This window comes from Aythya fuligula, chromosome 1, assembly GCF_009819795.1.
Source record: "Aythya fuligula isolate bAytFul2 chromosome 1, bAytFul2.pri, whole genome shotgun sequence".
NCBI lineage: Eukaryota > Metazoa > Chordata > Aves > Anseriformes > Anatidae > Aythya > Aythya fuligula.
In genome coordinates, this window is record NC_045559.1 from 63,519,890 (window position 1) to 63,543,489 (window position 23,600).

Sequence of the window (23,600 nt, forward strand, 5' to 3'; positions counted from 1 at the left end):
AGCACCCTTTATTTTCATTTTTTTGCAGTAGAAGCAGTCAGTTGAGATAGTTGTTTTCTGCTATGGGTTCTAGATGTGAGTCATCCTGTATTTATCTTAAATAAGGCATGCAACAGTACACTTATACTTAAAAATTTAAAACTAAACAAACTGGATTGCCATGACAACACCTGCTACCTACAGAAGTTTTGTTTTTCCGAGTGTGCCAGAGATTCTGAGAAGGAAAAAGCAACACTTGACACCTGCTGAAACTTGGATTTCCATGTTCAATTTGCAAATAAAAAATGACTCTGCTGTAATGCAAATGTTGTTAACCAGCCTGGGGGAAAACTGGTTGCCAATTAAGAGGCAGATTCTTCCAATCACATCACCAGTAATACTCTGCCTTGTCTGAGATTAGCTGATGAGAGGGAGATGTTATAGGCAGGGATTTTTCTCCCCTGGAATTCCAAGAGACACGAACAGCAATATAGAGAAGATCATTAATTTAAAATGTAATTCACTTAGTCAACTAATTAAAAGAAAATACTTTTGTTGCCATTTACAGGTAGGCCTCTGAAACGTAATTAGCTTCTGGAATCGTTCCACGAATCTTCAAGTATTCAGAATTTGCAAATTATCTCCTTGCCGTGTCAACTTTGGAGAGAATGTTCTTCAAACGTTTCTCGGGCATCTAGCTTTCTCCTTACTTAGTGTCGTGATACGAGAGCCGCACGGATATGGAAAACTATCACGTGCTGTTGAGATCCACAAGTAAAAGCAGCACGGTTGTCACTATCTATTATTAGCATCTTGTTATTTTTCTGTTTCTAGGACCTAGAATAGCGATAGTTTCTACTGCCTTATTTTGTACAGCCATCAATCTCATTCTAGGATAGTTTGCCAAAGCTGAAAGCATATCCAAACTTTTCCTTGGATCAGAGCTCACTTAAGGCTTTCTTGCAGCTTAAAAAGTCCTGCTAAAGTCAGGCAGCAGCCTCCTGGGACTTGCTTTCTATGTCTGCTTTTGGCACGTGCAAGTTCAGGGAGAGTGTTCAGGCTTGACAATGAGACCCAGCCAAGGAATCTCTAATACAATGTCTGGAGATGTGAACCAGTTGACTGTGCAAAGGCAGTAGTCACTGTCGCAAGCTTTGAAATAATTCACCGCTCTTGGCAGAGTGTATTTAGGATGCTAATTATTGCCGTAATGGAACAGAGCAGTTGTCCATCTCCTTTGGGAGCTGCCTCTGGCAGTGCGCTATGCACATGGCTTTTGAAGAAGATGAAAACCCTGTAAGCACAGAGAAAAGGAGACTTGTTTATAAACCTCTCCTGGGCAGCGCACGTCCCGGAGTCTGTTTTCTCATCTCCCACAGCAGTGTGACCTAACCTTCCATCAGAAATGCTTTAACATGCTCTAATCTGGCTATCCTGAATTCCTTTTAAAATTTGTTAAACTGACTCAATTTGTTGTGGCAGCAAACTGCTTATTTCTTCTGTGCTGCACAATGATTTATCAGCTCCTGTCTTATTGGGGAAGATGCAGAAAAGTGTCTAGTCTGTCTTTAGCTGAAATGTTGCAGCTTGTACAGATCCAAAATATCTTCTCGTTTCTTCCTGCCTAGAATCACAGAATGGTTGAGGTTGGAAGGGACCTCAGGGTCCATCTGGTCCAAGCCCCTGCTCAAGCAGGGCCACCTAGAGCAGGTTGCCCAGGACCATGTCCAGGTGGCTTATGAAGGTCTCCACCGAGGGAGACTCTACAGCCTCTCTGGGCAAGCCACACAGCACAGAAGGGCTGCCTGGTGTTCAGAGCGAGCCTCCTATGTTCCAGTTTGTGCCCATTGCCTCTTGTCCTGGCACTGGGGACCACTGAAAAGAGCCTGGCTCCATCTTCTGTACACTTTCTCTTCAGGTGTTTGTAGACATTGGTGAGACTACCCCAAGCCTGCTCTTCTCCAGGCCGAACAGGCAGAGCATCTCACAGGAGGGGTGCTCCTGTCCCTTAATCATCTTGGTGGCCCTTTACTGTACTCTTCCCAGTATGTCCATGTCTCTCTTGACCTGGGGGGCCCAGAACTGGATGTGGCACTCCAGGTGCAGCTTCACCAACGTTGAGCAGAGAGGCAGGGTCACCTCTTCACCTGCTGCCAGTACCTTACCTAGTGCAGCCAAGAATGCCATTAGCTTTCTTAGCAGCAACAGCACGCTGCCAGCCCACATTCAGCTGGTGTCCACCAGGACCCCCGGGCCCTTTTCTGCCAAGCTGCTCTCCAGCACGTCCCGGTGCCTGGGGCTATTTGTCCTCAGGAGGTTCTGGCCCGCCCACCTCTCCAGCCTGTCAGGGTCCCTCTGGATGTCTGCACGGCTCTCTGGTGAGTCAGCTGCTCCCCTCAGTTTTGTATCAGCAGCAAATTTAATGAGGGCATACTCTACTGCATTGTCCAGATTGTTAATGAAGATGTGAAGACCGGAGCCAGTACTGACCCCTGGGGTACTCGGCTCATTACTGGCCTCCAAGGAGACTTCCCACCGCTGCCCGCTACCCTGCGGGTCTGGCTGTTCAGCCAGTTGTCAATCCATCTCACTGTCTGAAAGCCTGCTCTGAGTAAGCAGGAGAAGGTTTGCAGTGTGTTGTGGTTCATTAAACAACTTCCATGGATGTTTCGGTGCTTATTGAGAATGGTAACATGCAGGGCTTAGAAGGACAATTATTCCGAAAACTTGGTTCCAGTACAAACCTAACTTGATGCTTCTGAAAATGCTAAAATAAACACTTGTAACAGTGTTATATGCCATGACATTATTCAGATTGGTATAAATGGATATGCATTTTAGTGTAAAGCAAGGAATGGATCTCGGTTTGGCTTTTAAGTAGCTGTAAATAGATCCTGGCAACCTTTTCCGAGCTGTCGCCGTATTAAGAGCGATGCACAGCTCTGCTGTTCTCCAGCTGAGCAGAGGTGTGGGAGCGCCGCATGTAACTTTGCTGCAAGCACCCCAGCGTGAGCAAGCTGCACCAGGTTTTGTGTTGCTGGGTTTCTCAGTAATGTGGGCCAGAAGAGATTGGCTTGTTAATTAAAAAAAGACATAGTTGTTTCTTCAATTATCATGAACAATCGAAATTCGAAGAATTTGGGGAGAATTACATTGCTTTTTTTTGAGGGATGCTTTCTTAAATAGAAACTGTCCTTTTAATCACTGTTGCTGTTAAGTGAGAAAATGCATTTTCTCTCACTTTTTTTCCTGTTTACTACCTCACGGAGAAAAATGGCAGAATGGAAGAGAAACGTGCCAAATGGTTTTAAACCCTTCAAGATATGAGAATACATCATTTTCCATTGAATTGTGAAATGAGATTGATTTGGGGGGAAATGGGAATGTGCCTTTTGCACTGTTTACAATGAAACATTATTCCAGCTATTTAACCTTCCCAGCTTTTGAGTTGCTGTGCCGCTGGAGACGTTTGGTTTTTTGAAAGAGAAGAAAACTGATATCCTAACTGTTTGTGGTTATTTCAAAATGTTTTCACAAAAATGTAGGCCTGGTTCATCCCCAGGTCTTGGCCCAGCACCCATCTGGGAAATTCCATCCTGCCAGCCTGGAGTCACATTTAGCCTCAATATCTTCCCTCTCCTGCCACAAATATATTATAATGCTGTAACTGTTGTTGTAAAGGCTGCGTTTTGACCCCAAAGGGGCAGGTTTCGAAGTGGCAAGTGAAGCAGTTCTCTGGCTCTACATCTCTTGGGGATCCTTTGTTATCATTTTAATAAACTTGCTAAGGTACCATGGCAACTGGGTGTGATAACAACAGCTAAGCAGGCGGCTCCGATGGAAGAAATCCTATGCAGGATAAAATATTCTGTCTTCCTTTTGTTTTTTCTTTTATTTTGTATGTGCCCTTTTTTTTTTGTGCTGCTTACAATGTGGACTTTTCCCTTTTCAAACGAAGGAAGGGTTTGTCTATTCAAAGGCTCTTGCAGTTCTGCTTGGTAGACTTCATGATTGCTGGAGTAATCTCCAGCCTCAAACGTATTTGAACTTCTGTAAGTGTGGTTTCAAGGAGAAGCTTTTTTTTTGCCAAGTAGGTGCCAAGCAGAAAAAGGCTGGGGGTAGAGGGGATGTTTTATTTCTTGTTGTTTTCTATTTGTCTTTAACCAGGTCGCACCCATGCTGTTCTTGTTCAGACCTCTGCAATCCCTGCATACTTCCCATAGGGCAGTGTGGTTTCCCATTTCCATTCTCTGTTATTTTCCTCCCTACAGAGAATGCCAATTAATGAAGATTACAACAATTTAAAAGACTCCCTACTTCTCCCTCACTTTTATGGCTGTCCCCAATCCTAATAAGCTCTAATGGGATCGGCGGAGAATCACCCTCTGCTTCCTTTGCTCTCTCTTTTCTCTCTGTGCTAGGATGCAAAGAGAGAAGGAGAGGTCTGACTTTAAATGCTCAATGTTGTGCACATAGGTAGAATCCTAAACTGGAAGTTAAACCCAGGTAAAAGCATATTTGGAATTGCAAGACTGATGCAATGTGCTGTGCAACAGGTGGATACGCTTCTGTACCTGCTTAGTTATTAAGTAATATTTTGTAGTTGAAGCTGATAGCAAGTCAATTCAAAGTAAAACATCTGAGTGCAATATTAAGATATGTAAAGTTTTCTGAAGGCTGGTGCATGGAAAACACACAAATATTACTGATTTTATGCTATTTTTTTAAATGGCCTGGTGAAGTTGTGCCTACCCTCCAACCCCCCCAGCCCCTCTCCACATTAGCATGTCTTTATTGACAGAGAGGTATAGGGTTACCTGTGTATGCATGGCTGTTTTGTTCCTCCTCTCTAGTAAGCGGTAAATGCCAAAATCTCAGTCTGTGTGAACTCAGCTCTGTTTTGGTATAAGGAAAATGTTTCGTGGAGTTGGCAGCCGTGCCCTGTATTACATTACCTGTTTTCTTTTGCAGGTTTCTAACTTACTCCTACCTTCTGGCCTTCAATGCGTGGCTTCTGCTGGCACCGATTACCCTGTGCTATGACTGGCAGGTCGGCAGTATCCCTCTGGTTGAGTCTGTCTGGGACGTGAGGAACTTGGCCACAGTCTTGCTGGTCGTGGTGCTGGTGTTACTCAGCCTACACTGCATTGCTGCATTCAAGGTAAGACGGAAAAAGATGCAGTACAGCATTTTGTTTAAAATCTGTCGTTTCCTAATCTTTAGATGAGGTGGTCACTAAGCACAAATTTTCCTCCCAAATAAATTGTACTGAGATGAAAAAACACACCACTACATAACTAAGGCAGGCAAGTTTAACAGATGAAAACGCCCCTTTAGCTGAATATCTCAGTCTCTAATTGGTTTGATTTGAAGGCAAAAGTTGGCCCAGAGCCCTGCCTTTGATTAGTGTTAATGATCTAAACCTGCTGAAGTGGGTGAGAGTAGTCTCAGCCTTCCCCATAGACGCTTGACTCAAACAGGACTGGGGACTGTCATCTGCAGAGCCCTTTGAAAATGAAATCAATTATTGTAGCTGTACCTTTACTATGCTTTTAAAACCTAAATGTTGGATACATCATGATGAGAAGTAAGGGGATGCAGGAAGTTTTGAAATGATCTGGAAAATGTTATTTAGGTTAAATGATCTAGTTGGTGGTAATCCAAGCTTCACATTTCAGCATTTCAGATCCACTGTTATTGCAGAAATGAAAGTGAGGGTATACCAGGCTTGTGAGGGGCAAGACAACAGATATGGACTGACATGGAAGGGTGTCTTTGTAGGTTACAGGGGGTAATAAACTATTCCTTGTGCAGTTGTGTTGTGGAAGTTTATTTAGGAAGGGTGTATGTAATAATTTTTGGAATAGTACAAAATTTCTCCTCCTTAAATGTAAATGTACAACTCGCTCAAAGATGTAGTAGAGGAGTGACAGGTTTTTAATACCTATGTTACGCTAAGCCATGCAGGTCATATATCTGTTTTGGTCTACCCTGCTAGTCTTCTCTGTGCTCCCAAAAGAAAATGAACCAAACAGTTTGAGACTGCAGTGTCATTAATTTAGATTATACATTGACAGGTGCTGTATGGGAAATATGGGAAAATACCCTGTTAGGTATTCACTAGTTCTACCTGCAGGTTTTATATCACCTTATATTCCTCCTGCTTTCATTACTCACTGTTAGAGATACCCAGAAATGTTTGTATTAGACCTAATCCTGTTCCCGGGGAAGTTAATGATAAAATTCTCATTACCCCAGTACTGAACACTTCTGAAAAACCTTATTCCACATTCTTTGAAGTTTCTGTTGCTTTTTATTTCATCTCCTGTTGTCAGAATTGGTACTGTGTACAAAATTAGTGTCATTGGTTTGCTGGGAAAAAATCTTTCAGGATTATCCTTAGAGATTTTGTGTTACATTAATGTGGGTAAAATGGTAATCCAGAAGAATTCCTTTGGGTAACTAAATTGTGTGTCTTCTGTGAAAATGGAAAACAAAGTATTTCAAAAACACTTTGTGCATTAAGTATCTAGATTTCATCACTTTTTTTTTTTTTTTTTTTTTTTTTTTTTTTTTTTTTTTACTCCTGTGCCTTTTTTTTTTTTTTTAAGGCAAAACAATTTAGTCTGGATTTAAGAATGCCACTGTTTGATTTGAAGCTTCTATTTAATTTTTTTTTTTGGTGAAGATAAGTTCACTGTTTTACTCTTAACCACTGCTAATGTTGCTTCAAGCAAAATGAATTTCACTTTCCAGACATTTACTTGTTGGATGCCTTGAAATTCATTGTGTAGATTCCCTTATGTTTTCTTTTGAAAACCCCAAACACCGAATGAATTAAATCCAAAGTGATCCTCTTTCATGTCTAACACAAGTAAAACCAGAACAATCACATACTCTCAAAAAATGCTCTAATCAGTCTCAACTTCCCAGCAAACCCACTGTGAACATGGACCCTGGTAGTGGTTCCTGAAGGTCAATTTGGACATGCTTCTCTCAGCGTTAGGTATAATTTGAAGTAGCTGAAATATTCAGACTTTCAGAAAATCTAATTTTCTGAAGCTATTTTCTGTTTTATTTTTAGCAACACACAAAACAATCCAATTAGGATATTGCCATTAGGTGGTATGAAGTTGATTATGATGTACTGAGCAGGAAGAGACACTTTTCTGGGAAAAAAAAAAAATACCCTGTTGGCTTTGGATACTCGCAGGGATGTCTTCCACAGAGACAAGAGGGAAGTTCAGGACACTTGAACTGCAGGCACAGTTCATTATATTAGGCTCTTAAGAAAGCTGCTTTCAAAATGTAACAGCAGTGGCTTTTAATATGACATTGATACCCACAAGAAAGCGTTTCCTTCTGTCAGATCCATGATGCTACTTCTCACTGTGCTGTAGTTGGTAGGTAGCGTCACTGATTTTTCACATTTCATAAACTGTAAGAAGTCCTGGTTTCTGTTTGAAGCAAACACATTGAACTGTCTTAGCAGCCATTTTCTCTCTTTTTCATTGAAAAGCCTAACCTGGAAGTAATAGCTTGCAATTCTCTAAGGAATGGCTTTGCAGTGAACAGGCAAATAGTTTGTGTGCCTTTTCTGTGAGTGTGTAGGTGTGCATGGGTAAGAAAGGACAAAACCTCATTCTTTCTCATTGGCACTAATACTTCCTTTCTGTGGCATGGAGGATGGAAATGCTAGAAGTTGTTTTGGCAGAACTGAAGACACTTGTGCTACGAACACTGAATTGATTTCCAGTGGCAAGAGGTGGTGCGTGTATGCACAAAACAAGCTCACAGGAGACTCGCAGAATATATTACATGGAATGTAATTAGAGAATGCATGTATTGGATTTCTGCCTGCATTGCCATTGAATTTTAAACAGGGCTAATTTGTTGTCGACTTTCGTGATTAGGGTAATAACCCTTTTGGCATGTATGTGTGATGCTGATAAAGGACATCTAAGGCATGAAGCTTTCTTGTTCCGTTTCATTTTGTGAATGTTGTTCTACCTCAGAAAGGGAAGAAACAGCGCAAGATTTCTACCCATAAGTGCTTTGCTTGAAGCTTGTCTGTGACTAGGCTGGACGGAGTTTTTGTGTTGAAAAATATGCAGAAACGGAAGGGAGCTATCCAGTTCGTTATTGTTTGGAGTGAGAAACCTTGCTCCTCCTTCTTCTGTGTTTTCACTGTTGATCTCCTTACGTAATGAGGAAGTTGCTGTAAAAATTGCTTTATCAATTCCTTGAATTTTTATTCACTGTGTTGTTTCATGTGCATAGTGCTAATCCCTCTTGCTTGTTGGCCAAAGAGGGTGGAAAGAGCTTCCCTGTGAGCAGCTCCCAGGGAAGGCTTGTTGCTCTGCAGCAAGTTTAAATGCACAACCATCCTCTCATTCCTATCACAGGCGACAATTAATGACTGTCTTCAGGAGACCCGACAGGAGTAAAGAAAAGGCCTGCTCCTTGTCACACTTCCCACAATGTCCGCTGTGGGAGTAAAGGACCTCGCTGTCATCTCTGGCCAAGATTTTTTCATAGTGACTAATGTGGAAAAGTTGAAGTCCATTGTTAAGCATCTCTGAAACCTTTTGAGACTTGATTTTTTTGCCATGCAGATGCCCAGCATTCTCTGCAAATTAGTCTCCTTATTTTAGCCAAGGCACCGAGAGTCATCAGTGGATTTTGACATCCTCAGGTGCTGCTCAGTTCTTTGCTGTGAACTTCCTCACCAGTCTGGCTGGGCTTCGAGTAGCATAGTGAGGATATGACGAGGGCGTGGGACAGTGTAGCAAGGGCTTGCATCCCAGAGGTATAATAATAGTTGGAAAACAAAGATGAGTTTTGATTATTGTTCATTTTCAAAGCCAGCCTCAGCCACAAGGAATGGCCTCAGTGTGTTTTTCACCTTTGTGACTAGGTTGATTACAAAGGTGTCAGTGAAATGACTGAGCCACCAACTTGTTCTAGTTTCCCAGCAAGCCAGTTACGAGGCCAAAGAAATAATCTGCCACAGAATCATAGAATATTCTGAGAATCACAGGATATATCCAGGGGACCCACAAGGATCATCACCTCCTGGCCCCAAACATGACTGCCCCAAAATCAGTTCATGTTTCTGAAAGTGCTGTGCAGACACACACCTGATCTTATGGGGCAACTAAGTTCTGTAAACTAGTATTTCAGCTGTCAGGTACCCAAAAAGTACCCTGAAGTTGATAGGGCTAAGTAAGTAACTACCAGTCTTTTTTCTTGGAGTGGGGTGGAAGCCAGGGTCACGGTCTTTTTTGGAATCTTAACTAAATTTTCCAGGTTCCTTTCCATTTCCTGAACACATGCTTTTCTAACCTTCCTTTGTATGGTTTAAGCCAAGCAATTTTGTTTACATTTGAGATATTTATAAAAATTACGCATCATACATTGCCATGTACTTCAAATATCTAAGCAAAGAGAAAAGATGAAACCTGAAATGTTAAAAAGTACTTTTGTAGTGGTGTTTTCTAGACCTGGATCTGAATGAGGAAACAACTGCAGCTCCTTAAATTAAAAAACATTTATCACCAAGTCCCAGCCATAACACAAAATAGTCATGGCTGTGCCTATGGCCACTCATGTCCCCAAGGGCCTTTGTGTGCTGGAAGAAGCAGTGAGCACTTGGTGAACTGGAGAGGAACTTCCTGGCATATTGTCAGGATAACAATTATTTCTTTGCCATGTCATAATAATTCAGTGAGTGTGAAAGGGAAACCCTTCAGATGTTTGAAATGCCACTCCGCATGGCATTTTTAGGTCACTGCTTAATTAGTAGTGTGATTAAAATGCAGCTTGTCCTGTCGCTGTGGCCGTGCGTGTATCTGCAGAGCACCTGATGGATCTGATTGCATTTAGGTACGGTACCAGCCTCCTGGGGGAACAGCCTCAGGTAGGGGCAGCCACGGGAGGGCTGACAGTGGGAACACTCAGGTGTTTGTGACGGGTTAATTCACAGCAAGGCCATCTGGAAATGTAACTCAAAATTGTGGCTAACGTACTGGACCACTCTGGGGGAATTTATCATGCCTCATACGGTTTGGGGCTTGTCTTGCACTTGACTGGTGCTCCTGAGGTAGCTTGTGGTGGCTCACAGCACCTTCCCCTAGCTCAGCAGGAGCACACAGTGCTGTGCAACAGTTTGCTCACGTCTGAGGAGGGAGTGCTGCTTATGTTCCAAATCAATAATAAAAAATAATCTCTAGCATCCCCTAGGACACATCTTTCTAAAGAATGCGCTTTGCTGCTGTATATGACAGTGCTACATATGGCACAGGAAGTTAGGAGTTTCAGTTTATAGTCATTGCACGCAAATCATAGAAATATATATTAGTTTTCTGTTCTTTTATATGCTACAGTTGGTTATTTTCTACTTCAGAGCTAATTTTAATTTTAAGGTAATGCTGCCTCTTTACGTTTCTCTGCATAGCGCTTCTTAGCCAAGACAAGGCATTTTATACCAAATTATTATGACTTTAATTCTTGCCGTAATTGGCATCATATTGTCATTTATCCGGTGCTTTATATGTATGAATATCATCTCAGCGTATTCCTGAGTCTCTTACAGAGTGTATTTCTTGGCTGTCAATGTTTAATAACGTCAAGGAGAGGAACACATTTGTGTCTTCTCTTTGTGTGCATGTTTCTGTTGTTTTTGCTGGCACTCATTATGTGTATTCTCTCATGCTATTTACTTTACCCTGCCCTCCTGAGACCTTTGCCTGGTTTCCCAGGTTTGGCATTTCATTAATAAATCCCAGCTTACGGACCTTTCTGGGGAACAGTAGCCTTTCATAATGCTCTGCAGTAGTAACGGCACCGTTAGAAACTGTGCCTTGCAAAATTCATATGCCACAACACTCGCAGAACAATACCTGCTTCAAAGACACAGCAAGGTGAATAAGGCTATTTATCGACTGAGTGTATCTGACGAGCTGGAAACCACAGTCATTTCCATAAAAGGTCCATTTAAAATAAATCCTGCTTTCATTTTCCTGAGGGCCCACTTGAATTCCTTCCACATACAGAAGGTCAGGACTGATGTTCTTAATCCGTAGCAGTGAGGTTTTTCGGTGCTGCTTCTGTTGTTAATGTTTGCTTCGGGGAGAGAGTAATAAGCCAGAAAGACTCTGTTTGGTGAGAGCTGCAGGAAGGGGGGAGCCCCGTGAAGGAGCTCTGCTCGCTTCACTGGCTGCCCTCCTGCTCCGTTGGATGCTGCGAGCGGATCAGCTGGGGATCCCCGCTGGGGCTGCAGGCACACCAAAGCCTTCCCGGCGTGCTCGCGGTGCCAGCCAACGAGCTCAAGCCAAAGAAGCAGCCTTCCTTACCCTGTTTGTATGTGATTGCTGCCCTGCATTAAAAAAGCAAACACGGGAACTGCCAAAATACCTTTTGTCAGATTTTTCTTCTCGGTCGATGGTTGAAATAAAGGGTTTGGAGTGGGGTACTCTGAGTAAATACAGCCATGGCTGAAGCAGCTCTGATTTTTCTCCCCATGAAGACATTCAGCGTCTCACCAAATGGGCTCTTAACTCCTGCAGGAGTCTGCCGCACTAGGCAGGTGCCTTTCACAGGGGTAGTTACTTGTGCCGTGCTCAGCTTATCAGCACTGAATTGCTGTATTTTCAGAGACAGTCTTTTTGTTTGCCACCGTGTTCTCCTTCTGGTTTGAGTTAGTATTTCAAGGCCCACTTAGAGCTGAATGGTTTTGGAGAGGCACAATAGCAGGGGTAAGCAGGAAAAGGTAGGTAGAATGAGGACCAAGAAATTCATAGCTGGGGGTGATAATGATGCTTGCTGCTCTTAGCTGTCTGAGCTAAGCATTAGGGAGCCAAACTCTTGTGCGATTTTAATAGGATCCTCTTGTTCAGTGCTACCTCTTTAAGGACAAACCCACCACGAACAGTTTCTTTTCCAAAGATCGTGCTTGTACACACTGCAAGCAGTGTGCATGTGTTTAAATTATAGCTACTCTTTTTTTTTTTCTTTTTTCTTCCCCCATATAGTAAAGCAATCTGCAGTCACAGAATAAAAAGGAAGAGGAAAAAAACAACCACAAGGTCAAAAGCAGTTTTTCTAATTCCTGGAGCAATTGATTGAGTTCCGTATTTCCTTTTGGAATGTTCCACTTCTGTTTTAAGGATGCGCGTGCTCCTGTATCCTGTTCAGATCAGCTCCTGATGTGGTATTAGGAGGTGCAGAGATTAGGGGCTGGGAAGAAGAATGTATTTCTTCAGGGAATTTGAGAAGGCTGGGTAAGAAATACTGTAAACACACAGCTGAATGCATGGGTAGCTGAGGTGTACAGGGGAAAAGAAAATAGTTAATATCAAAATTTTATGTTAGGATAGAGAAATGAAAGATGAAATATTAATGGAATATAATTCTGTGCCCTGCTGTGGGTAATGGAATTGGAAAAGGACTGCTTTCTGCTTTTAATCCATAATTGAGAGCCTGATTTTCAGAGCTGCTGAACATCTACTGTTTCCACGGATGGATTTTTTTGGTACTTTCAACATTTCTGAAAAAACACGCTCGGTTTTACCTAGTGGTAGGGACCAGAACCTGCTTCTTTCTGAAAACAGGAAGTGACTGATCTCACCAGGACAGTCCCAGATATATGTGCCAAGGATTTCTTTTCAGATAATCCCTGATCAGGGAGCCAGTGATGCTTCCAGAGGTTTTGAATCTGTTTCTGACTGGTTTCTGTTTGCCTGCGTACCAGCTCCTGAACAGATCCTCCTGCTGCTGAACTGGAAAGTAGTTTTTGCTGCTGCCGCCAAATATTAGAAAAAGGATCAGCATGTCAGATAGTTAATAGTCAGCACTGGTGGTCAAAACAGCACTGGAAATCTCCACGGCTTCGGACTATCAGTGCAGTATAAAATTTGTTCAATTCTAGTCAGCAGTAGCCGAAGGTGATTTTATCAGAACTAGATGGTCACCAAGGAAAACTGAGTTATTTTCAGGAAAGACAGTGACTTGCTAAGCCTGGCATTCATGCAGCTGGCACTACTGAAGATACCAATTTACTGTTTTGTTTTTTTTTAAATTTTAATTTTTTGGATGAGGCCAAAGGATAAAACTCCTGATAAATTGTGGTGATTACAGAATTTGTGTCTCCTTTTTGTGGGAGCAAGCTGATTAAGCCCAGAGTCAGAGCCAATTCTGAAGCTGGGCAGTTACCTTTGCCTTACCAAATGTTTGCATTTTTCAGACCATCTGTTGACACCTGACTTTTGGCACTGGTTGTTCAGGCAGCTGAGCGAAACAGTCACAGCTCCCCAGTGCCCTCCTGTTTGGCCACAGAAGATAGATGTACGTGTCCCGTCCTGATTTCTGCCGGTGACCTTAAGAAAACCATGCTGATGGCACCTGGGGCACTGTACAGCTCTGTCATCACCTCTCGGTCTGTGCCTGCATCAGAGAGGTGGGACTGGGAGCGCCCAGTGTTTGCTTCTGCTGGCTTTCCATCAACAGCCACTTCTTCCTGTGGCAGAGCGAGTCCCTAGGGCTGCTTCCTGATGAGCTGAAGTTTGCTTTTTATCACTTATGCATGAATGCACGGTGAATTTGACATGCTTCTACAGAATCCCTTTAATAATAATCCCTTTATCTTTAACACTCTGCAAGAGTAGATGCTGTAGATGCTGACCTCATGCCGTGTGAGATGCTACCAGTGGCCTGCACAAGCTGGTGAGGCGTCACATTGCCAAGCTGCTCGTGGCTTCGTGAGCGACAGATACGACAGGAGTAGGTGAATTAATTTTGTGTGCGGTCTGCACTAAGCACTTGCACATGGCTCTTAGGAACAAGAAGAATTCTTCTGAAGAATTATAATCCTGTCTGTGATCTGCAGATAGGCTTGGAGCTCCTTTGAATCTTTGTCTCATTTCATGGGTAATGTGCTTACCTCCCAGGCCTGCAAGCGTCTGAAAATGTGCAGTAGCATTTCTTGCTGTCACGCAGTCATGCACTGCCAGCTTTCCTGGATGCCAGCTTCTCTGCACTTGCAGCCAGATGTTCCAAGCATAACATCTCGCTGGCTGTGATAGACCATCCGGAGCTCCCTGGCAGAGGGTGATTTATGCCTCTGGTAGGAAGGAAGTCTTTATTCTGTGGAGCTGTTGGGTCTAAATGGTGGAGAGGTGACGCTTTCCTCATTCTCAAAATAAGCTGTGAGAGGAAGAAATTAAACCCATTTGATTTCCACCTTCTCATTGAACAGGCGAGCATGTATAAGCACTTTCAGAACCTCTTCAGGTTGTAACAGAACTGAATTTGCTTGCACTTGTTTGCCCAGCTGCTGTCTTCCCTGAGCCAGGAGGAAGGCTGTCCTTGCAGCTCTGCTCCTGGATGCCTCAGCTCTTGGAGGTGCCAGGGAGCGTGAACCTGAGTCCCACCATCACGCTGTAAGGCTTGATGGGTCTGGCACCTCAGACCGTGCCTTCTTAATGGGAAAGGTAGAGAATTGCTTATGCAAGTCCATAGTTTATGACAGATATTTCAAAGCAGTCTGTGTACATCCTGTACTTGTACTTAGTGGGCTATGGCTTGCAGAAGACTTGCAGTGTAACAGTAGTAAAAAGATATTTATTTGTAGCTCAGGAATATGTCTTATGAGTAATACCGTGGAAGCTCTTTCAGTTGTAAACTCTGGACTTTCTTCCTTTTCTTCCGAATTGCCAAGGAAGCAATTTTTGAGATTTATTGCTGTGTTGATGGTTTTTGACCTGGAAATGATTCTTTTCTGTTTTGTCTGAGACAGTGTGACGGCATTTCGTCTTCCATCTGGGGGAAGGCACAAATTCTTTAGTTCTTTGATAAACGCATGAAAAGTAGCAGGGTAAAAGTAGCAGGGTTAAAAATTCTTCTTTATTGATTTTGGTTACAGTATAATGAATGCCTAATTGTAATTCCAGGTAGATGTGAATTTGAAAACTCCCACCAAACTACCTGATGTAAGAAATGCTAATCTGTTTTAAAGTTGGTTGGCTTTTAATATTTTTAAAATCATTCTAAGATTAATTTGAATACACTTTTTTTTTTTTTTTTTTTGGTCCAGAGATCTGTGTGGCAGGTAGCAAGGAAAGTAATATTTCCCAGAGAAAACACTATTTTTGAGATGGAAGGAGTTGCCTTTCTGTAAAATGAGTGGAGTGATCTGTAATTTCAGTCCCTGATTTTTTATTTTAAGGGAAAAAAAAGACAAGCAGCACTGCTTAGCCCTTTAAAAGCTTTTCCTATTGCTCTGGGCACTCGCAATATGTTGGCTCTGCCACCTTTAGCTCAGCTGTCTTATAAGTGGCTCGGATGACCAGAGTAATTAAACAGTAAGTCACCAACCAAATCATTTTGAAAAATGTAACAAGCTACATGTTGTCTTTGTTGTTTCACCAAAACATGGAGGGCAATCTCCTACAGCTTGTGTTCGATGGCAGATCCTACTGCCAGGCCTCCCAGGCAGGGCACAGCAGCAGGGCATGAAGGTGTCAGGTACAAGAAGCGTGCTTACAAGTTTTGGAGAAGGTAATGGCTGGGTGGAGGAGAGAAACCCAAACCCAGCTCTGGAGTGAGTGTGGGACGAGCTCAACAGTTTGACCCAGTGGCTCGCCAGCAAGACCATGCACAGCACAAAGCCAGCCGAAGCCTGGCTGGGCCCATTGACAGAACAGAAGTCACAGATCCATTGGGTTTCGTTTCTTTTGTTTTGTGCATTTGTTTTAGAATAACAAAGACAACTCTTATCATTTCCCCCTAAAACAAGTAATAACCTCTTTGTTATTTTGGGTAGGGTACCACGTTGACACACAGGGCTAGAGCAGCTCCAAATAAAGGGTTTATAAACTCTGACCTCACGTTCCTAAAAATGGGAAAGTTTAAACGCAACCAAACAATGCTCAGTCCAGTGCCCTTAAACTTAAAGGCCTTCAAGGACCTGGACTTAACAAAAGCCTCTGCCTGAACTGAATGCTTTAAAAAGGGCTCTGCCAGCTGCCAGATACGTCTCGTTTCAGAAGGCAGTGGCGCCACAGAGGATTCTGCTTTTCCATGAGTGCTGCTTCCAATCCGGGAGCCCCGCCGGAGGGACTGAGCTGGCAGCCTTCAATGACATTAGTCCAGAGCTGTGACTTGTTGTGCGGGGAGAAAAGGCCCACAGTACTGTTTTCTCCTTCAGCCTGGCCAATTCCCACATTTTCCCTTTTCGTGTTGGATGTGCAGGTTTTATTTGTCTTTCCCCAGCTTTCAGTTTCTTTCGCTTATCTGCAGCGCTGCAGCCTTGAGTAACACCGTGTCCTTCCCAGAGAGGTTAACTAGAGGTTGCCTCCCCAGCTATTGATTTAACAAACAACAACTGGGGAACTATTTGATAGCTGGCTCATTTTAAAGCAAGAGTGTGTCGTGGGGAACATTTTCTGCATTAGCCATGCACACCCTCTGGCCCAACATACATTCTTGTGCCTCTGGGTCTTTGTTGGCAGACTCGTGGGGCAGAGTGATGGCAGCACGTGGGCGCCAAAATTAGGCCAGACAAGGTGGGAAGGGAAAGTAGTGTCAAGAGGAAGGAGAGGAATAGAATACATGTCCAGAGTTTTTTTTGAGCTAGGACTGATAATTTGCTGCATTCAGAGTTGAGAAATAATTTTTAATCCATTCTTTTTTTCTGTCCAATTCCATTGTAATTACAAGCCCAAATGAGCATTGCTGGGTACCTCTGCTCATCAGCTTTATGCATTGGTATCAGTTTGAGCTGTGGGAGTAATGTATTTTAGCTTTTGCTGTGACTGCAGGAAGGCAGTAGTAACTGTGTTTTAAATGCACTGAAAAAGTAGACGACAGGCAGGTAATTGTGGTGCTGCTTAAAGTGGGTATTAATAAAGGTGCCTGGAGAAATGAATTCTTTATCTCCCTGCCTCTTGTTTCTTCTTCAGTCCAGGGGAAGTCAGTGCACTTTTTTTGGTGAACCTGCAGTTCACTAGGTGTAGAAAGACTCTCTTTTAAAGCAACATCAGGTCCTTTTTTACTCAGGGGTTTCCAAACACTCTACTTGGTGGGACCCCAATGCTGAGGGGGAGAGTCTGTTGGTCCCCTTCATTCCTGGGGACAAATGCTCAATGTGTAACCTCTTTGCAGTGCAGGACTGCTGATACCTTTTTAAGAAGTTGGTACTGGTTGGAAAGTTGCCCTCAGAAAGTGATTATTTTCCTAAAACATTCTTCCAACTTAGTTTTCTTTCTGTAGCAAGTATATCTACAGCATTCAGACTCAGTCTTGACTTTTATCTAGGTGAAAGTCAATCTACCTTTTATTCCTCTTCTTCTAAACGGTTTCTGGTACCATCCACGCTTGTACGGTGGTATCTCTTTCTCAAAGAGCATTCACCAAACAGGCTAAACCTGGTAATGCAAACTGGTAAGTAAAGTCTGCAAGAAGGGTACTGCTGAGTGGATGTGAGAAGTAACGTGCCGCTGGTGTGTTTGAGAAGATACAAGGGTACTGCTTGTCATTCTTGCTTGTGTGACAGCTGAGGCAGCACCATGGTCCACCTCTGGGCAACCTTGATAGCATCACACTCTCTGAGCAGATGTAATTTGAACCACCTAAACACATTCCTCTAGGCCTGAGGGAACAAAGACCCTGCAGCGGGTGCGTGATGTAGCAGCACTGTAGTCCCTTAGGATGCTTAGTCACCTGCCACGTGTGCTTTTCATTGACTAAAGCAGTAGATTAGATACTAAGTCCAGCCTAAATGGCCAGCTTTCAGATGGCTAAAGGTAGAAAAGAGAGATCCTGTCCTCAGTAAATGTGCTTAGTATGTATAAATGATTCAGTCCTGTAGTTGTAGTGGGTTGATACGTGGCTGTGTGCCAGATTAGCCTTCTAAAATGTACCCTTGTGTTTTGTGCCCACAGGAAATGTTCATTGTCTTTTCCACAGAACAGGATTATAATGCTGGGACTTCTGAATTTCAGCCATGGATTAGGCCAGTGGTACCTGGTGTTGCAGTCTCTAGGTGTGCAAAAGCAAGGCAGGTTGTACTGCCTGGCCCCACATCACTGACTGGACTCTGCTCCTCTACTCAAAAATCTCATTTAATGTTTCTAAATTTGGCCCCCCCCCCAGCTAAAGCTTTGTAAGTCAATTTGTTCTCTGAAGTTGAGAAATTGCCCAAAACAATTAGACAGTCCTACAACCATTAAGCAACTCTGCTTGCATCTGTTTCTAAATGTGACAAAGCGAGACTTCTGTAAATGGATGTAGAACGGCGCTGTGGTGACTGATGAGACAGCAGCATTGCAGGCAGGGCAGGAAAGCACAAATGCCTGGCTGGATGATTTTACAGACCTAGTACTACCCTTTGGATAGCCTGATTTTATCCTTTGAGATCAACAGAAACACAAAGTGATTCAACATCTTGGGGTGGAGCTAATAGTGAAGCTCAACTTGCCTATGGAGGCTTTGCTCTTTCTGTGGTGGGAACAGAGGCTGCTGGTGGTTAACTGCATCCTGAGATCTTTGTGGCAGCCATGCAGATCAGTTGTAAACTGCATGTGGCAATGAGATTTCTCCTCAAAGAGCAATGCTGAAGTGAGCTCAAGTGAAGGGCATTAACTGAGCTTAAGTGAAAGACATTAGCTTTAATATATAGTAAGCCTCAAATTTCCAGCTCTGTATGAACACAGAGACCTCATGTGAGGAAGTACCATTTCAAGTTTACGTATTGTCTCGAAAGGGATGAAATGACTGCATTAATGTGCCATTTGGGGCTAGTTTTCTGTACATAAAATGTGACTGATTGAACAGCTTTTCCTCATTTATAAACACTTAGGATTGCACACCACAGTCTGTGTGCAATATGCACTTGTATATTTTCATATGGCCATATTGTGATGGACATGTTAATATATACATTCACACTATCACCAATATGGAGTGCCTCTGAGGTGCTATCTGTGGCGTCCCAGGAGAGCTGCATACAATAGAACTGACATTGGAAGAGATAGTGACAATAATACATCCTGTCATCAGTGTTTTTGCACTTTCTGGACATAGCAGATGTACAGACGGTATGCAAATACGGAAAAACAGTATCCTGAAATAATTTCTTTAAATGCAAAACTACCAAACATTAACCTGAGTTGCTTCTTTTTGTGAATAAGAATCTCAGAAGGAAAGGGGAAATTTAGTGGTGAATGAAATTGGATTTTTTTTTTTAGTTGATATTTGTTTAATTTTGTGTTATTGCAGAAACTGGAACATAAAGAAGTTTTGGTTGGCTTGTTGTTCCTGGTTTTCCCATTCATCCCAGCCAGCAACCTCTTCTTCAGGGTGGGATTTGTGGTGGCAGAGCGAGTCCTTTACATGCCGAGGTAACTATTGCAATTGAATTCCTTTCTAATGAGACCACCATCCCATTTTCTAAAAGCAGACAAGATTATTTCTTCCCTTTTGCAATACTTCAAACATTATTTTGGTAGTCAGTATGCTCTCTGCCTTTGAGGTTTGGCATGACAGTGTGAGGGATTTTATAGTCATTTGACAGCAGCTTGCTTGTCCAGAGTAAAGCTAGCCAAATTCATTTATTTTTTTTCAACACAGATTTTGATGGGTTTGAAACAGCTGAATACAGTGATGAGGTGTTGTTTCTTGAGGATTGTTCCCCACCAGTCTTTCTGAAAGCATTATCAACTCGCGTTATCAATTGTCAATGTCTCTACCTTAAGGACAGCGTCTGAAGAGTTAACCTGTCATTTTTATTGTGGTATTGCTCAGCTTCCTCTCTACGTTAGGTGGTTGGTGAAAACAGAGATGACAGTATTGCCGTCTTAAAAGGCTGCTGACTTGAGTTGTGGAATATGTACCTGACCTTCTGCCTGTATGCAGACACATCTATGAGTGGAGGATTTGCAGTTGTGGAAGAGGGTGAGAAAAATCCAGCCCCTCCTCCATCCCTCAGCATCTGCCTCAGGGTTTCCTCCAGTTTCCAGCCTCTTAACAAGTGTTGATTTAGTCTTCCCATTTCTTTTATTCAAGGACAGCTTTGAGGCATTACTTTGACACCTACACAGTATCCAGACCAGTGGCTACAGCGGTAGTTAGAGGACATTTATCCAAAATGCACCAGGCAGGTGCCCATTTTGCAGAATCAAACAACAGCTGAGGTTGGAAGGGACCTCTGGAGGTCATCTGGTCCAACCCCCTGCTCAAGCAGGGCCTCCTAGAGCGGGTTGCTCATGACTTTGTCCAGACAGTTTTAGAGTATTTTCAAGGATAGGGACTCCACAGCCTCTCTGGGCTGCCTGTGCCCTTGAAGCTTTTTCCAGCCATGAGCATAAACAGTCGTTCTTGAATGCCACCAGTCAGTAGGCCCAATTCTACCTGCAGGTGCAGAGGGTCAGCTCCTGTTACCTCTAATGGGAGCTGTCCTTGTGGAGCTGTCAACAAAGTATAGCCCTAAATTTCACTTCAGATTGCTTTGTGATAACTAAAACAATAATTTTATTCCACTCTTTACACTGTAGTTCGTGTAATTCCAAAAATCCTAGAAAAATGCACTTATAGGTTTTCTTTTGCAAAGCCTTTGCCTATTCTGACAATCATTTGTGTAAGTATTATCACAAAAGGACTGCTTGTTGGTGTAAAACTGGGGTTGTTGCATTTACTACAAGCCTTTTCCATAGGCTATGTCTCTGTGCTCTGCTGTATACTGACTTGCTTTTTGGGTCAAATCCTACTGCTTTTATTCACATCACTAGCCCTGCTTTTGTCTGGTGGGAGTATACCTGGAAGTATAGAGAGTGAAAGTTGTCCCTCTAAGTTATTTTGCAAATGATACCCTCAGCTAATGGATCTTGCATCATTTCAAATTAACTTGAAAATCAGATTGCTTTAAATTCATGTAACAGAAAATGAGGAGACACATGAAAGCGCAAAGCTATTAAGGAACAGTCAGCTGAACACAAGGCTGTGTTGAGTGGTTGCATTTCTGAATCTCAAAAGAACAACTGCGGAAAATACTTCAGCTGTCAGCAGTTCCTTGTCCTCCTCCAGATGAGACTGCTGATATAATGAGAGGAGGGGCAATGAAGAAGAAAAAGGGAGATGTTTGCACAGAGAAAATTAGTCAGCTTTAACATGTGCGCATATAGTTTGTATAATGCTTTTCATCTCCCTATTGGCATTGCAAATATATGACCTACAAAATAGGTAATTGATAGTTACCCCCCCCCCCTTTTTTTTTTTCAGGCAGGAAAACAGAGGTGGGGGGGATAAAATAATTTCTCTAGACCTAACCTGTGTTGGAGTCCTTGGGTCTTCTGCTTTGCTCAGATCACTCATGCCCTGCTTTGCAATATGTGTTTTTTGCTCTTAACCCAGACTGGCAGGCAAAAACCCCACAGCTAACAGGAGAGGGCAGGTACCACAAACGCTGCTGAAGGGGCACTTTCCAGCCAAAGGATCTTGAGAGCTGATTTCTTGGCTCAGTTACTAAGAAATAAGCTCTCTTTGAATCCTCTGGGTTCAAAACAACACGAGCAGTGAGGAGGGCTTCTGTGAGCATTCCTGACTATGGCAGAAATCAAATGATGATGTTTTATTCCCTTCCTCGGGAATGTGGCAGTTTAATAGTGATGGCTCTCGTAAGGAGTCGTGTTCTTTATTTAGAACAGCCTTTGGCAGTTTTCTTATTCTATGTCTTGAAAAGTGCTTTTCCTATGCCTTGCCATTTCTTCTATATAATTCAGTTTACAGCTCAGAGGTGGTCATTCAGCTTCATTTAGACAGAAGTACGGAGTCAGATGGCAAGAACCTGGTGACCTGTGTTTCTGGGCTTATGGTAGAAGGTGCTTTTCTACCTCTGTTTCAAGTAGCAGCCTTTTATTAGTAGTTGTGGCTATTAAGGTTGTACACGCTTGCGTATATGTGTCACAGCCTGAAGTCCTAATTCAGTGTTGCTCGGTAGTTACCTAAGCAAAATGTCAAGCGTTTTGTTTTCAATAAAAATTGAGTAAGGACCCAAAGATTTATGTAAAAGATGTTGTAAATGGAAAGGAACAAGGAACAAGCCTTTTGCTCAATGGCTAATTATACAGCTGGGCCTTGCCTTCTGGAGGCTGATGGGTTATTTTGAACAATTCCCTTTCTGTCTGCAGCCATGCCTCAGGGGAGAGGGATATGAGATAAGTCAACCTGGCTGAATGTTTTCTTTAATTGGCTTCAGCAAAACAGCAGTATTTGGAGTAAATATTGCTTGTATTTAGTTTTCATTTGAGGGTTACAAGTGCTTAGTTGTTTAAATCAGAACTTTAAAAAGTAATATTGCTTAAGCCTGAAAAATTTCATAGGAGATCAATTTATTGTCTTTAAACTTCAAACTGTGTTTTTGGTTGTTGTTTTCTTATCTTAAAGGGTAAGAAAGCTTGTTTTCAAGAGGGCTAACGATGTGAAGTGTGTACGTTGGGAGAGGTGGGCAGGATCCAGCTCCAAAGGCCACAGTTTTCAAGAAAACATCAAAATAAATAGCTGGATCAGTGAAAGACTCAAAGCACAGCAGGTTTTCCTCTCTTTAAAGTATAGATGCAATTATGCATGCGGCATATCTGCAGTGGCCACATACAACCTAATGGTTTTAAAATCAGGAACAACGTTGTGCATCCAGTTATTCTGAGCCGTGAGCCATTTGTCTCACTGAACTTGAAGCCCGGAGCACTAGCTCCTGTCGTTTCACATGGAGAAACAGGAGGGGCACTGCAGCCTCTGGGGCCATCCATCCAGGAGCTGCCAGCCCTACTGACTTAGTAGCAGAGCTGGGGTTGCTCTCTGCCTCACAGGATCAGACCTGTCCTAGGGGAGCAATTTCTATTTTCCTCATCTTTTACGCTGCTCTGCTAGCAGTGGCCCTGGCTGGGCTGCTGTGTTGTAGCTAGATGTCTGAAGGTGCTTTTGACAAGCTTATATCAACCAACAAATCAACCAAATTTCTGACTTGGAGAGCCACCCAGATGAAAGCAATAGGCAACCCAGCAGTACCCACATGACTTTTCTGGCAGCTCACTTGCCTCGCTTATTGCAAGGAGTGGGTTGCAGAGTGCACTGTTACTCTTTCCCAACAGAGAGAGTTACAGCTTGCTGTCATTTTTTTTTTTCACCAGCTCCTCAGTTTGTTAAAAGTTGATGTTGCAAACCCCAATAATAGTAGAAGATGAGACCACTGCTCTATTAATACAGTGTGACATTTGGTTCAGTGTCTGTCAATCTGCAAGAAAGCCAGCAACCAGAAAAAAAAGTTCGCCTATATTTTTCAGGAACTTAGCGTATCACCTGAAAGCTTTCCCTTTTTATATTCCCATCCCCTTTCCCTTTCCTACCTTGATAGCAATGCAGGGACTATATGGAATTTTGCCTTTGTGTAGAGCATGTATTTGATTCTGTGTGCACTAATGCATTCGTTCCAATTAGTGTAATTCTGTATATTATTATCTTCTGTAATTAGGAAAAAGAAAAAAAAAAAAAAAGAACCTGATGGGAAATGGGATGCTTTGCAGTTTTCATGGACCTGAATATCCCTGAGCAGAAGTCCTCATTGCTTACAA

The 23,600-nt window shown here is 42.8% G+C and overlaps 1 protein-coding gene across 1 annotated transcript in view; it reads left to right on the plus strand.

Moving 5' to 3' along the window:
* TMTC1 (transmembrane O-mannosyltransferase targeting cadherins 1) overlaps positions 1-23,600 on the plus strand; it is a 146,807-nt gene that overhangs the window by 63,295 nt on the left and 59,912 nt on the right. The window contains exons 8-9 of the mRNA XM_032191571.1: positions 4,951-5,140; positions 19,255-19,376. Of these exons, the coding sequence (XP_032047462.1) occupies positions 4,951-5,140; positions 19,255-19,376 (312 nt within the window). The remainder of the gene's footprint in view (positions 1-4,950; positions 5,141-19,254; positions 19,377-23,600) is intronic.